Source organism: Lolium perenne, chromosome 3 (assembly GCF_019359855.2).
Source record: "Lolium perenne isolate Kyuss_39 chromosome 3, Kyuss_2.0, whole genome shotgun sequence".
In the NCBI taxonomy this organism is placed as follows: domain Eukaryota; kingdom Viridiplantae; phylum Streptophyta; class Magnoliopsida; order Poales; family Poaceae; genus Lolium; species Lolium perenne.
This window is the reverse complement of record NC_067246.2, coordinates 267,755,779-267,771,058: the sequence shown is the minus strand read 5'-3', so window position 1 is coordinate 267,771,058 and position 15,280 is coordinate 267,755,779. Positions and strand designations below refer to the sequence as shown.

Genomic DNA, 15,280 nt, shown 5'->3' with positions numbered 1-15,280 from the left:
ATTGTATTTCCCTGTCTTGTGCCTCCTTGTTGCAAATCTGGCCTAGTTTGTGAGGAACCTGAGTAACATCCAAGAGCTCAAGATTTTGTTTCAAAGCATTAGCCATATGGTGAATTTGGGAAGGAATGGAATCCTTCTTATTAAAAAGACAATCTTTTCTAGACTTCCAAATACACCAAAGAAAAGTCAGAATATTTTCAATGGAGCCATTAGGATGATTCATATTAAGAAGATTTTGCATAGTTTGAGAGATGGATTCATCTGGTAAAGCAATTTGATCAATTTTTAAATACCATGGATGCATAAATGAGGCTGCTCTAGCAAAAGCACATAAAAAAAGAAGGTGATGATCAGTTTCTTCTAGATTGCATCTGCAACACAGTTTACTAATATGCTTGCTATATTTACCGGCTCTAGATCGAGACGTAATCGCTTTTCTTAAGATTCTCCAGCCAAATGTTTTCACCCTGGGAATGATATTATTGCTTTTCCAAATGGTTTGCAAAATTTGTTTTGTAGTGTGACTCACCTGTCTTGGCCTGGGCTCAACTTGCTGATGCAAATTTTCCAAGCAAGCTTTTTAAGCACTTTTGGAATTGCATTTTTCTGTAGGAGTAAGTTTCCAACAGAGACAATTTTCATCTTGCGATCTTATTATCGGAGTATTTTTTTTACCGCTTCCGCTATATGTTCCTGAAATACTTTCTTGGAAATACACTTTCCTCGCTAGAACACGGTGAAAAAACTGAACCCGTCTGGTTTGGTCCACGAGGGAGCTGCACGGTGGCACCTGGCAGCCAGAGGAAAACTTCAGAAGAAAGGCAACACAAACGAACGCGTGCGGAAAACTTCAGCACCAAAGTCTGTGCAATTTACACGAAACCCCTCGGAACTCTTCACCCACTCAAAATTACCCCACACTCGGCTCGTTCCCCTCTCCGTGCTCCTCCCCTTCTGATCCACAATCCCGCGCGGCACGGCACGGCGAAACCCTAGCCCCGAGATCCGCCCGCCGGCCGGCCGGCGACGATGGAGGAGGTGAAGCTGTGGAACGACAAGCGGGAGCGGGAGCTGCTGGAGAGCCTGGCGGACCTGTACGCGATCATCCGGGCCACGGAGAAGCTGGAGCGCGCGTACGTGCGCGACCTCGTCTCCGCCGCCGACTACGAGGCCGACTGCCTCAAGCTCATCTCGCAGTTCAACTCCCTCTCCTCCTCGCTCGCCGGGGTCGTCACCATCCCGCGCTTCGTGCAGGCCTACCGCCTCGACTGCCCCGCCGCGCTCAACCGCCTCGTGCAGTCCGGCGTGCCCGCCACCGTCGAGCTCCGCGCCGCCACCGCCTCCTCCTCCGCGCCGGCCTCCACCGCGGCCTCCGCATCCGCCATCGCGCAGTGCGTCCAGAGCTTCATCACCGCCATGGACGCCGTCAAGCTCAACATGCTCGCCAACGACCAGGTCCGCCCCCTCCTCCACGACCTCTCCACCTCCATGGGGAAGCTCGGCACTGTCCTGCCGCCCGACTTCGAAGGGAAGGTCAAGGTGAACGAGTGGCTAGCGAAGCTGCACAAGATGGGGGCCGGGGATGAGCTCACGGAGCAGCAGGCCAGGCAGCTCAACTTCGACCTGGATTCGGCGTACAGCGCCTTCATGGCCTCTCTGCCCACTGCTGGCTTGTGAGCGAGGTGCGGCTTGGTTCTGATCTGGTCCTTTGTTTCTACTACTTTGTTGTGTTGTCCTTTTATCACTGCTGTGGGTGCTATAGATGTGTAATTTGGATTGGGTTCTATTCCTTGTCAATAACAGAACCAGTTTTATGAAGAAAAAAATCCCGAATGGATTCTGTTGCATAATTGGTATATATGGTGCAATGTTCCTCTATGTTGTCCGGTAACTCTAGAGGCTTATGTTCTGTTCATTGGATATTTTTTTTTTGTCATTACAAAGCCAGTTTGATGAAAAATTACTGAATGCATTCTGTTGCATAATTGGTATATGTGGTGTAATGTTCCTATTTGATGTTCATGGGAAGCTTGGTACTGTCCTTCAGCTGGACTTTGAGGGGAAGCCAACCTTTGGTATTTCATTTGCATGCTAGGAAGAGACTAACTTATAACTTTCGTAGCAAATGATCACTTGGATATGCTTTCACAATTCAAATAGCTGCTACAATCTTACTCCCTCTGTCCCATAGTATAAGCCTCAAACTTTTAGTTCTTGTCTCTTAAGATAAAAATTTATGAAACCTCGCCTTGGTATTGAGTTGTCCTTGGGGATGAGCTCACCGATCAGCAGGCCAGGTAGCTCAACTTGGACCTGGATTCACCATACGGTGCTTTTTTTACACAAGTACAGTAGGGAAAGGCTCCCTACTGTGTCATTTTTCATTTATAAAGAAATAAAGTCTATGTACAAACCAGTAATCTGGTCTGTGAGCAAGGATTCGTCGTATGGTTCGTTCATGGCCTCCCTCCCACAGCTGGTCTGTGAGCAAGGATTCGCTTGGTTCTGATTTGATCCTTTGTTTCTACTTTGTTATGGTGTTGTTTTTCGATCACTGCCGCGGGTGCTATAAATGTATACTCTGGATTGGTTTCTATTCTTTGTCAATAATAACTGAGCCAATTTTACGAAATCTCCCCGGATGGATTATGTTGCGTAATCAGTATATACGGTGTAATCTTCCTATTTGACGTCCATTAATGGTAGAATGATTCCATATGTTCTGTTCATTGGATATGTTTCTTGCTTGTCAATAATAGTACAGAATAATAAGTAGCAATTTATATTTCGCTGTCTAATGATCTTTCAGTTTGGAAGGATAATCCTGTTTTAATCAAGGGCAGGTGGAACTGATTGCATTGATGTATGCACTAGCTTATCCTGGACTGGTGCATAAAAGCATGGAGGTTCAGTTATGAAAATCAAAGTCATGATATGTCTACCCTTTGTTTTTAACCAAATTGCATCATGGATTTGATGGTTTTGGAAGGATAATGTGTTCAAACATGATAGGGTCGTACTATTATACTACCCTTAGTCCCTGAGAAATGTTCCATTTAATGATTCCGCCGAGAAAATATTGTACACATACTAATTACTTGAAAGCATCAATTAAGTATCCTAAAAATCTTAGGTATTTCATTTATGTGTTGGGAAGAGACTAACTTAGAACTTTCTTAGCAAATGATCACTGCCTGTGTTTTCACCATTCAAATAGATTTTTAATCTTAAACCATATTCTTCATTCAGGCAGGTAAGGGGGTAACCTTTCCCCCCAACGTGATGCTGGGAAGGACATTTCTGGCAGTCATGCTGCCCATGATTAAATTTCCTCAATTTCACCATGTATATATGAACATAATTTGATTGAAATCATGTTGATCATTTGCATTTTTATATGATCAATTTCTCACGAGCTTCCTGTAGATCAAAGACCAATGAGTTCATATTTTATCCTTTGTCATAGCTTTTACTAATTAAAGGATGGCAGACCAGTGATGGCGCAGAAAAAAAGGGAAGATGGAAGAAGAAAAGAGCGGAAAACTTCCATTACTCCTATTTTTGGCTCTTGTCGCTTTATATAATTTGTGAAGCCTTGACTTGGTTCTGACATTTACTTCATTTGTACTTTGTGGTGGTCTTGTCATTGGCTCACTACTGCAGTGCCATAGATATGGCTAAGTGATATTGTATTTTATATTGTTAACGGAAATGATTTTTTTTTTTGGAATTTTAACATTTATCAATGAGTTCTGTTGCATATTGGCTATATACAGTACGAATGTGCGGTATTCCTCTGTGATGTCCATTCATTGTAGAATGCTTGCATATGCCTGTTCGTTTGGATAAGTTTCTTTTCTTCCAGTAGTTGTTTTGATCTTTCAGTTTGCAAGAGCGATCCATTTGGACTGCTGGGCAGGTGGAATGGGTTCTACCAATTCTTCGTTAGGTTTTTATAAACCAAAAGAAGAAAGGAAAGGAGAAATAATAAAACATATGCCTGCAATGCATGTTATTCTTCTGACAGTGTTTTTTACTATCTTTGCCAAATAAACACCCAGATGCCACTGACACTAAGCACAGCTATGTCTTATGAATATAAATGCTATTTTCTGATCTTAATTATTTTTTCTGCATGTTTCTGAACTTCGTAAGTTGTAGTATATTTTTTTAGATGACTTTAACATGCTGAAGTTGGTTCTGATTGAAAATAGTCAATTCAAGTTCAGTTTCCAGATGTGAACATCAGATCTTCTACTGAATTAGTATTTGAATTTGTAAGCTTTTAGGAACTTTTTTTTTTTTTGCAATTTTTCATAATAAAATTTGGCAGGACATTGTCGTGACCAGGCCCCGTCTCATCTCCTCTTTCTCTGTTGTTTGCATCGTCATAGTCTCTTTTATTTGTTCTTTGGTCAGCTTACATTCTTACTCTCCAACATTACTGCAATACAATAAGTGCCTCCAATTTTACCATGTAACATATTGGAGATCTTATGATTCCATTTTGATGGAAATCATGTTACCCGTTTGCAGATTATACATTGTTATGGATCAAAGCCCATTTCCCAAGTAAGTTGGAGTAGGCTAGATAAAAAATCCTAACAGAAATATAAGGAACCCATCAAAAAAGAAAAAAAGGAACGAGTAAACTAAGATTCTGGCACATTAATTGCTGATTTCATTTACTCTAGATCAACAATTAATCTGTTCTTGCTCATAGCTTTCAGAACTGAAACGATGGCACTTGGAAAGCATGAAAGGCCAGTGGTGGTTTTGGAGAACAAAATGGGAGAAGCAGCAAGGAACGTCACCGACCATTTCATGGACTTTATTGGTTTTTATATGCTAACACCAGGTCCATCACCATCAGAAAATAGTTCTTGAGTTCTTTGACTCTTACATTGTATGCAACCTTGGCTGGTGTCGTAGTTGCAGAGCTCACTACTACTAACTGCCCAAAGATATACTATCCCTGTTAAATCCTTGGTTGTGGTATAGTCCCTCTTTGAATATCTATAGTTCCATAACATGAATGAACTGTCACTTTTATTTTATTTTATCGTGTGTAGCTTAGGCTACTTGCAAGTATTTCATTTGTTTAGAGTAAAAGTATTGAGAGATGAACTATTGATTTCATTGATAATTGAGGGGTATATATACCCAGCGAACAGGCACCAATAAAGGCGGTTTACAAGGTTGTGTCCCTTCGAAGAGACACGGCTGTTGGACAAAATTAACTGCCTAGTTAGCTTAAGACTTAAGCTAATCCTATTTCTAACACTCCCCCTTGGACAACGCCATTTCTTGAAAATCTCATGTGTAATCTTCAAGATCTTCTTGCATAGTCTTCTTACTTATATATGAGGATGTCCTTGTAAACAATGGTGCTCTTTGTAAATATTCATCATCTTGAAAGTCATCATCTTTAAAATGTCTCCCCCAAAAACCCTGTGGGAAAAATATGAGGAGAGTTGTATTTGATATGTTGTTAAAACTCCTTTAAACCCTTTGGGAAAAAATAAGGAGAAAACATGTAAAGATTGTTGTCTCCATGAGAACTCATATGAGAAAACCTTAGAGAAGGAAAAAACCTCACGAATGAGTTTGGAGAACAATAAATATGCCTTATATACTTCCTTTAAAAACCCCAGTGGGGAAAATAGGAGGTACGACATATAAATATTGCAAAAAGTGCAATATGATGTGCCACCTAAAACTCCTTTAAAACCCAATAGGGAAAAAATAAGGAGAAAGCAATGTGACATATCTAGACACTTATATTTATATCGTCTCATTAAAAACCTTTTATGAGAAACCATTAGGGAAAACTCATTAAGGGAAATAGAGTACAATATATATGATCTAATGATCATCACCGGGTTATAATTTGGGAGTTTTACTCTCCCTGAACTTTGCAAATCTAAAAGTTGCCTTACACCAATCCATGAACTTAAATTCATGAGCGTGGGAATCTGTAAAACACTGTGAATAAATCTGTTAGATTTTCACATGATATGTTTGCAAAGTGTTTATCTCCCTAGTTTGAAAGATATTAATTTAACCCTAATGCATTTGAGCAATACAAGTGGTATTATCTGATAGATAATGGTGGGTGATTCTGTTGAATCTTAACCACATGATCTTGAATGTGTTCAATTATTATATGAAGCTGTTAGAGTCTATTTTGTATTCTTATTTTAGAAGACCCTTTCATTGAATTCAGTCTATGATATGGCATTTTCGGGATCGGGTAATTATAGCCAATGTAGATTACATGATGGTCAAATCTTGATATTCCTAAGAGAATTAATCAAGAACATTTGTGCCTTAAATATATCAGAGGATATTACTTACACCAACTTTTTAGTTGGGGTTTGCACTTAAAAGAAGTTGACAACAAAACATTCGCATTCGTGATGTAGTTTGTATTGAGATATGGAACAAGAGGTCCAGTATCACTTCATCACTACTACAATGTATGAATGAATTTGTATCTATGTTAGGGATATTGTGACCATATGTATCTTTGATTTTATTTATCCATATTTAATTTCTCCAAAATTTTATGGACATGTAAAGACTGATAGATATGTATTCCGAAGGAATATACTCAAGTTATAAACTTGATTAATACTTGGTTCAATCCAAATCTCCGTCTTGATAAGATTGTAAGGACCTTTCATGTATATTATAGACTTTGATGATAAAAGTATCGATATATACAAAGGTCATGTAGAATCCAATTAGGGATTTTGTTTATGACGGCATATAAGCTATCATTATTGTACGAGTAATCATTTATAAGAAGGAGCTCTTATATAGTCAATTGTACCACACAATTTGTGTTTGACTATTTTAAGTCATAGAGTGACTTTTGTATTATTACACATATATTGCTATTTATTTTGGATTTGGATTTATAAGTCTTAAGGACTTTAATATAGATATCCAAATTGAGTGACCCATATGATTATGTAATCACTACATCCATCAACTACATGGATAGTTTATTTATAACTGCCAATAATATTAGTATCGAAACGTAATTCCACTTATACCAATAGGGTATGTTACATCAAATATAATTGATGTCGGGTCTCTGCGTGAACCCTTGCGCTACAAGCCTCACTTTATCACCACCTCATTCATTTTTTTTTTGTTGTTAACAAAAATTCATTTCTCTTCCACAGGGAAGGTGCTTATGAGGAATAGGTATTACGATGGTAAATACCTCCCTTGTTGAGTGAGTGCTATTCTTATTCAATTGCATCCTTCTAGTTGAACCAATATATGAGTGCATTAGGCACTCTGCCATGGACTTTGGTTCAGGGCCCTAAAGGTTTTAGCAATTTAAGAATAAATATTTGTCGACAAAATGTAGTCTTTGTTGTATGATTCTGTTGAATCGATAAGATTTGTGGAAATGTGATTAAAATATTTGAACTCCTCATGATTTCCCATAACAATGGAGTCAAGGTGTTTCGATGTCCCAACACTTAAAATTATGTGCACATTTGTGTTGGATTTGGATGATGAGAATCCACTATGTGTTATTCAACTTGAGGTTGAACTACATTTACTTGTTGAGGATATAATTTCCTCTGTTCCGCGGAAGCATGTGAGAATTTATATCTCATGTGGCCAATTTTCTCCCCCTTTTGCTCTCATTTCGGAGGAAAGTGGTTATATTAGGTACCTTCACTCTTTTGGCACATTGTTGCATGCATAATATGATTTTGTGACATATTTGTCACGAGTAAATGTATGTGGCAGATTTGCAATGTGTTGCAAATTTATGGTTGAACTTATCGTTCAGATTTTCAAGTACGTGAATATAAGGACTGAAAGTCTATGACATTTATTATTTATTTATCGGCATTCTTTGTGGTACTAATCTCCCCCTAATGCCGAAAAATGTCGTTATTGCAAATGCAATCAGCGTACGGGCTATCAATAACTCCCTTGTTAGGGTCTTAAGGTATTTGACGGATAAACGATTATACCTTAGTTATTTATCACATAGATCCCAAATTGATGTGAGTGCCCATGATGTACGTTGGGGTGGTGATAACGGTATATAACCGTATTATCGCAGATGGGAAATACTTGTTTGATTTCCACGTACTTACTGCTAGGGGAAGCAGTATGATAATCAGTTGTTGTGATCTGGATCAGATCTACGGCGTGTAAGACCGCATGTGTCCAACAATATGTTGGCATATTAAAAATTTGTCAAAGTGGTCATTTAGTTAGTTTGATTCTTTTGGTAAAGAATTTAGATACACCATTCTGGGTATGTACAAGAAGTACTGAGTAAAATCACAAATGCTTGTGAAAATAATAATTGTATTGGTTTAACCAATATGTTATTGATATTTTGCTCTTAATTTGATAATTTGAGCAATTAATTTAGTAAAATCATGGGTTTGTGGAGATTAGTGACCCACATAAGACCATCCATTAAAGTGTCTATGAACTATGAAATAATTTTATGACCCAGATAGTTGTGAATAGTCCACATGTATCTTCTTAAATAAGTTCAAGAAATTTGAGCGGAGTGTGAGAGACTTATAAAAAAAATTCTCATGACACATTAGGTGCTTATAAAATCTGATGATTTGAGAATTTTGCAACTTTTAAGTTGTGAACAATGAAATTTTCACTAATTTGTTTTTCCGCATTACCCCTATAATGGGTGACCAAGGCGATTATGACAAATCTTAAATTCATGAAGATCCAAAATATTAGTTTCTACACAACAAAGTTTAGTATGAATTTAGTTCATACATTGAAGTGTCATGTATGAGAAACATGATATTAATGGACAACATACCACATATGGTAGCATAAATATGGGTTTATAGGGATAGGTATGAGACTAAACAAGGTCTCCAAAATGTCTTGGGAATTTCATTCCACAAGAAAACTATTATTGCAAAGGAGTGTATCTCCAATCGGACTAGGCTTATGTTTTCTTCATGATGAAGATTATAAGTACAATCCCAAACAAGATTATAGTACGGTGTTTCTTGAAGTGAGCTTCAAAATTACCCCGCTTAACTCGTAGATGATCAAATTGTGGAATAACCCTACCAAAAAGCTTGGGAATTGGGATTTCATATGTGTAATGATTCATACAATAACATCTTTGATAAACTTGAGAGTTATCTTATCCCTTTGATAGATCCACTATGTTTCTGCTTGTCATTTTACCTCCACTTTACATTGATTTCTTGTAGTTCTTTTCAATACCATTGAGATTCTTAGTATTATGAGTAATAGTTGAATTTCAGGTAGTGCTATATATCACCCGTAGGGTGTATCTAATGATTCTATATAAGAAGACATCATATAGCCTGAAATAAAGACGATAATGTTTTTACATTACCATCAAAGTAGGATGTAAAGTTCATTGAGGTATTTGAATCAGGCTTATATTTGAAACTACCTAATCACAAAATATAAACTTGGAGCTGATTTTATAGACAACAGAAATGAATAACTACAGTGGATTAGAAATCCTCAAAAGTGAATGAGAACCTATTGGCATTGTGTTTATACAACAAATATCTTGTTGGTGGAGATTTAAAGAGGAATAAATATTTATCCAATTTCTCTCATCTAATTGAGTTAAGTGAATTCCTTTGATGGAGATTCTAGTCCCGCATGAGATGATCATGCAACTCATTTATTATGATAGTAAATAAGTTTTATGAAAATGCTTCGATTGAGCATATTTATGGTCGAGGTAATTCCTTAATGACCATGGAGTAGACATTCAATATTGAGATATTAAATGATACTTCTATCAATGCTTTGGAGTTCTTACCCAAAGTGATGGGAGATGTTAAATTAATTGCCAAAGCATAGATATGTATTTTCACATTGGTTATTTATGGTGAATATAATTATCACCATATAATGGAGAACCTATAGTAGTTTTGTGAGAAAAACTCAATTAGTGTCATGTATGATGGATCTTGTCTTAATAGATATAAGACACTACAATAGTATTTCATGATATAGGCTCCGTAATTTTATGTAGCACCAATGGAATAGAAGCATGAAATGATCATGCATGAATTTGTTTTACTATGATAGTAAATTATACAAAAAATGCTCTAGAGGAACAATTTGAATATTAAACTGATGCTTTTATGCCATATGTGTGTGTGGATCTCAAATTCTAAGTTAACATGTAGTTAAACTCCATATTTATGGAGTAGATCTCTTGGTAGTATTGGTAGTAGGAAGCATAGTCTACATATGTCAGTACAGACCTTATCCTACTACATTGTGTTATACTATGATATTAATATATTGGAAGGAAAACTCTTGAGATATCTTGTCAAAATTTTAAATAACTATATATCTCAGCAATGGCAGTCAATACCATTATCTTGTGATTCACCAACAAAATTTGAGATAGTTGCATGTTATAGAAAAGAAAATGCTAGAGGCAAATATATGACATGGCATACGATTCATGATGAATACGGTATGTAATGCATGTAAAATTGTAAAGTATACATATGTGTGTACCATGTGAAGACGTGAGGGCCTCATATGGTGATTTTACATGATGTAAAACTGTGCATACTTATTATTTCTTATGCATTTTTTTTAAAATAACACATAAATACTTTCCCTAAAAAAAAGGGTTTTTAAATGCAAATAATAATAACTCAAAGGTTAATGTGCTATGACTATTAAGTCTGAGGACTGAGTTGCTATGCCCAACGAGTCCGATGGCTCGTTTATAAAACGAGTCTGAGGACTGAGTATAGAAGGGGCAAAGTTGCAATACAGCAAAGAGATAAGATTCCCTATCTTCCTGTGTGGATACGAATCAATGGATTTGTATCGCTTCCACTCAACTTCGATGTGCGGTGGCGACCCGGCCGCCGCCTGGATTTCCGTCATGCACTCATGCGGTCGATTGAGGAAGAGTGAAGGGTGATCTCCATCGCGTCGATTTGTGATGGTACCCGGAGGATGACCATAGGCCGTCGTCGCGCACTGGCGTTGTTACAGCGCTCTGAAGGACGTCGTTTACGGTGTGGCTGGAGGCCGGAGCCCGGAGGGCCCTGCCACGACGGAGGTCTGTGCCGGAGGGCCGAGAGGCGTCTCTTCGCGTAGCGACTCAGGCGGACTCGTCGCTGGTGGCCGGAGGGCGTCGCCGCGCCGCCGGGAGCCGCGCCGGAAGGTCGCAGCCATGGGCCCCATCGTTGGTCGCTGGCTTCGCCGCGCCTAGGCGGCCACGCCACCGCAAGGATCCGGGCCGAGGGCCACGACCGTCTCGGGAGTGGGGGCAAGGTCGAGGACCGCTGTCGCGGGTGGCAAGACACTGTGAGGGCGCTTGCCGGTGCGAGCCAATGAGGAACCGGCGACGAGGACGGCTAAGCATCGTCGCCGGTATTTTATTCCATTCCTCTTCTCAAACTCTGAAGTTGCTCTCGGTAGAGGCAGTGCTGATAACGTGTTTAGAGTAAAAGTATTGAGAGATGAACTATTGATTTCATTGATAATTGAGGAGTATATATACCCAGCGAACAGGCACCAATAAAGGCGGTTTACAAGGTTGTGTCCCTTCGAAGAGACACGGCTGTTGGACAAAATTAACTGCCTAGTTAGCTTAAGACTTAAGCTAATCCTATTTCTAACATCATTGATTAGTTAGCTATCCAGAGTGGTTACTGTTTAGTTTTTCAGCGATTCCATGTCAGCTGAATTTAAGAAAAGGCAACTTGCTTGATCAGGGAGGCATCTCATCGCATTTTCTGTCTTGTTGACCTGCTACTCGCAGAGTTCTGCATCTCACATCCCTTGTAATTCAACACTAGCTCCAATCTGCTTCTCCGGCAACCTTGTATCCACCTTTGTCGCCGTGCTGCAGCTGCCGCTCCAATAACTTTTGATTCCGAGGTCTGTCATCCATGTAAGCTTCAGACTATTCTTTGCTGTTTTAACTTGTTAGGTTCCCCCCTATGCTTTTCTCTACATATAGTTCTGTTGCAAGAAAGATGAAAAAAATTCCTTCCCTTTGGGCTGTGTTTCTTTTCGGTTTTGCAATTCACTAATTTATCTCCTCGTTTCCCACTTTAACAGATTTTTCATCCATTGCTGGCTTCACCGCTTGTCTCTTATTCGACCAGCTTGTATGATCTCCTCTGGCACTTTTGTTGCTCGTCTTTCATTTCATCAGTTCGTTTCATCCCGTCCTCCACACAGCATGATAACAAAAAGCCAAAAGAAAGAGGGAAAACTCTAGGTGTTGTTCTTGTTACCTGCGATTTACCAATAGTTGACCCACTCAAGAAGCACTTCCTCGGCTCCTCCTGCATTTAGCCCCCCACCCTCGCACACGCAAAAAAGAAAAGAAAATGGAAATCAAATTTCAGTTTTTCGAGTTCTTTTACATGTTTTCCATCGTTGCCAGCTAAAATCTTCCAAAGTTTCCTCAATTTCGTTTCTTTACATTACACGTGACTCCGGGCTCTGTGAATTCTCAAAATACTCAGAAAACACATACATACAAAAAAAAAAACTGAAATTCCATGGTGTTATGACCGGCCTCACATATTCCAGGAGGGGGCCCAACCATGGGCCCAATTAGGGGCTTAGCCCATTTAGTTTATTTATTTTCAGCTCATAAATACTAGATGTAATCGTACGTGAAGAGACAAGCAATAATCAGAATAATTATTGCCGACTCCCAAAGGAGTCGGTCTTCTCCAAACCCTAGCCGCCGCGCCGCCTTGGCCGCCGCCACGGCTCCCTGCCGCCGCCGACCTCTCCTCCGACCACGACAACCTCCCTCCTTCCCCTACAATCTACGTCCTAGACACGGCAGGACCCGAGCTCCTACCAACTTGGTATCAGATAGCTCTTGTTCGATCATGTCGTCGCCACCGCCAGCGTCTACTTCGCCGGCCGGCTCGCTGCCCGCTTCCACGACCGCCACCACCTCCGTCGCCGCCATCACGTCGCCGTCCGCCCCGCCATCGACCCCCGCCGTCTACACTTCCGAGCAGATGAGCGGGGTCATCAACGACCTCGTCACCGCTGTCCAGGGGATCCGGCTGTACCTGATCAGTTCCCAGGGGCCGCCAGCGCCGATGCAGCCGCCCGCCGCCACCACCGCGGCATCCGCACCCTGGCTGCCCGCGCTCCCCGGCGCGACGATGCTGCCGCCCCCGCCACCGGCCCTGCCCTGGCCGGCGTGGCCGCCACCCATAACCACCGGGCCGGCCCCCACCTCCGCGAGCGGCGTCCCTATCCAGCAGGTGCGCTTCCCCCCGTCGCCATCACCGCTGCCGGCGTGGATCAACGCGTCGTCATCGCCCGCGCCGGTCTACTCTGTGGCCGGGGATCCGCCGAGGCCCACACTCCCGGACGCTACAGCCGCAGGACACGTGGAATCCTCCGCTGGCCGCGTCGCGCCATACGCCCAGGGCGTCGCTGCACCAACACCGCCCCGCTTCGCCAAGCTCGACTTCGCCACCTTCGACGGCTCGGAGGACCCCCTCAACTGGCTCAACCAGTGCGAGCAGTTCTTCCGGGGACAGCGCACCCTCGCCTCCGACCGCACTTGGCTGGCCTCGTACCACCTCCGGGGCGCCGCCCAAACGTGGTACTATTCCCTCGAGCAGGACGAGGGCGGCATGCCCCCATGGGACCGCTTCCGGGAGCTCTGTCTTCTCCGCTTTGGGCCGCCAATTCGCGGGAGCCGGTTGGCGGAGCTTGGGCGACTGCCCTTCACGACCACGGTCCAGGACTTCGCGGAGCGCTTCCAGGCTCTCGCTTGCCACGCCCCGGGCGTGACGGGCCAGCAACGCGCGGAGCTCTTCATCGGTGGACTGCCGGACCATATCCGGGTGGATGTGGAGCTTCAGGCTCCCCAGGACCTCCAGACGGCGATGCACTACGCCCGCGCCTACGAGCGTCGCGCCCAGGCAATGCCGCCTAGCCCACCGAGCCGCGGAGGCCGCCCGGCCGCTCGACCACCGCCACCGGCCGCACGGCCAGACCGGCCGAATCCGACCGCGCCACCGGCCCCTGCCCCGGCCGCGACACGGACGTTCAGGAGGCTCACCCCGGCTGAGCAGCTCGAGCGCCGCCGCCTCGGCCTGTGCTTCAACTGCGACGAGCCCTATGCACCCGGCCACATCTGCCCCCGCCTCTTCTACTTGGAGACGGTCGACGACTTCGAGGCAGACACACTCGCCGAGCCACCGGCGCCGCCCGAGCCTGCCACCACGACCGCGCCTGCCACCGCCTTCGTGGTCTCGCTCCACGCCCTGGCGGGTATCCGCCACGAGCGCACTATGCTCCTGCCGGTGACAATCCGCGGCGAGAACCTGGTGGCTCTCTTGGATACGGGCTCCACGCATAACTTCCTGCCGGCGACTACCATGCGCCGCTTAGCCCTCCAGCCATCGGGCGGTGCTCATCTCCGCGTCACAGTGGCCAACGGTGACCGCCTGCAGTGCCATGGCCTGGCGCAGCACGTTCCTCTCACCATCGGCGACGAGCACTTCACCATCACATGCGCCGGCATCGACTTGGGCTGCTTCGACTTCATCCTCGGCGTCGACTTCCTCCGGACCCTCGGCCCCATCCTATGGGACTTCGACACCCTCACGATGACCTTCTGGCGCCAGGGCCGCCGCGTCCAGTGGGAGGGTATTGGGGGCACCGCTCCGGCCCCGCAGCTTCAGCTCGCCACGACCGACTCCGAGGCCGAGCATCCCCTCCTGACACACCTCCTGCAGCAGCATGGCGATCTCTTCGACGAGCCGCAGGGGCTACCGCCGGTCCGGGTGTACGATCATCGTATCCACCTCCTCCCGGACACGGCGCCGGTCGCGGTGCGCCCCTATCGCTACCCTCAGCTGCAGAAGGATGAGTTGGAGCGGCAGTGCGCACTCATGCTAGCCGCCGGTATCATTCGGATCTCCACGTCACCATTCTCGGCGCCGGTCCTTCTCGTCCGCAAGTCGGACGGTACGTGGCGCTTCTGCATCGACTACCGCGCCCTCAACGCGCTGACGCTGAAGGATAAGTTCCCAATTCCGGTGGTGGACGAGCTCTTCGACGAGCTCCACGGGGCGCGCTTCTTCACCAAGCTCGACTTGCGGTCAGGCTACCATCAGGTGCGCATGCACCCGGAGGATATCGCCAAGACGGCGTTCCGGACTCACCACGGCCACTTCGAGTTCTTGGTGATGCCTTTCGGCCTCACCAACGCCCCCGCGACGTTCCAGGCTCTCATGAA

General features: G+C 43.8%; 1 protein-coding gene across 1 annotated transcript; it reads left to right on the top strand.

The window, feature by feature from the left end:
- Window positions 1–962: 962 nt before the first annotated feature.
- On the top strand, window positions 963–2,632 carry LOC127344038 (vacuolar protein sorting-associated protein 28 homolog 1-like). Its single transcript, XM_051370262.2, has one exon. It carries the CDS (start codon window positions 1,030–1,032, stop codon window positions 1,675–1,677), a length of 648 nt encoding a protein of 215 aa, XP_051226222.1. The 5' UTR covers window positions 963–1,029; the 3' UTR covers window positions 1,678–2,632.
- The last annotated feature ends 12,648 nt before the right edge of the window (window positions 2,633–15,280 follow it).

Coding starts and splice junctions, on each gene's coding strand:
- LOC127344038 (XM_051370262.2), top strand. CDS start 1,030: ATGGAGGAGGTGAAGCTGTGGAACGACAAGCGGGAGCGGGAGCTGCTG.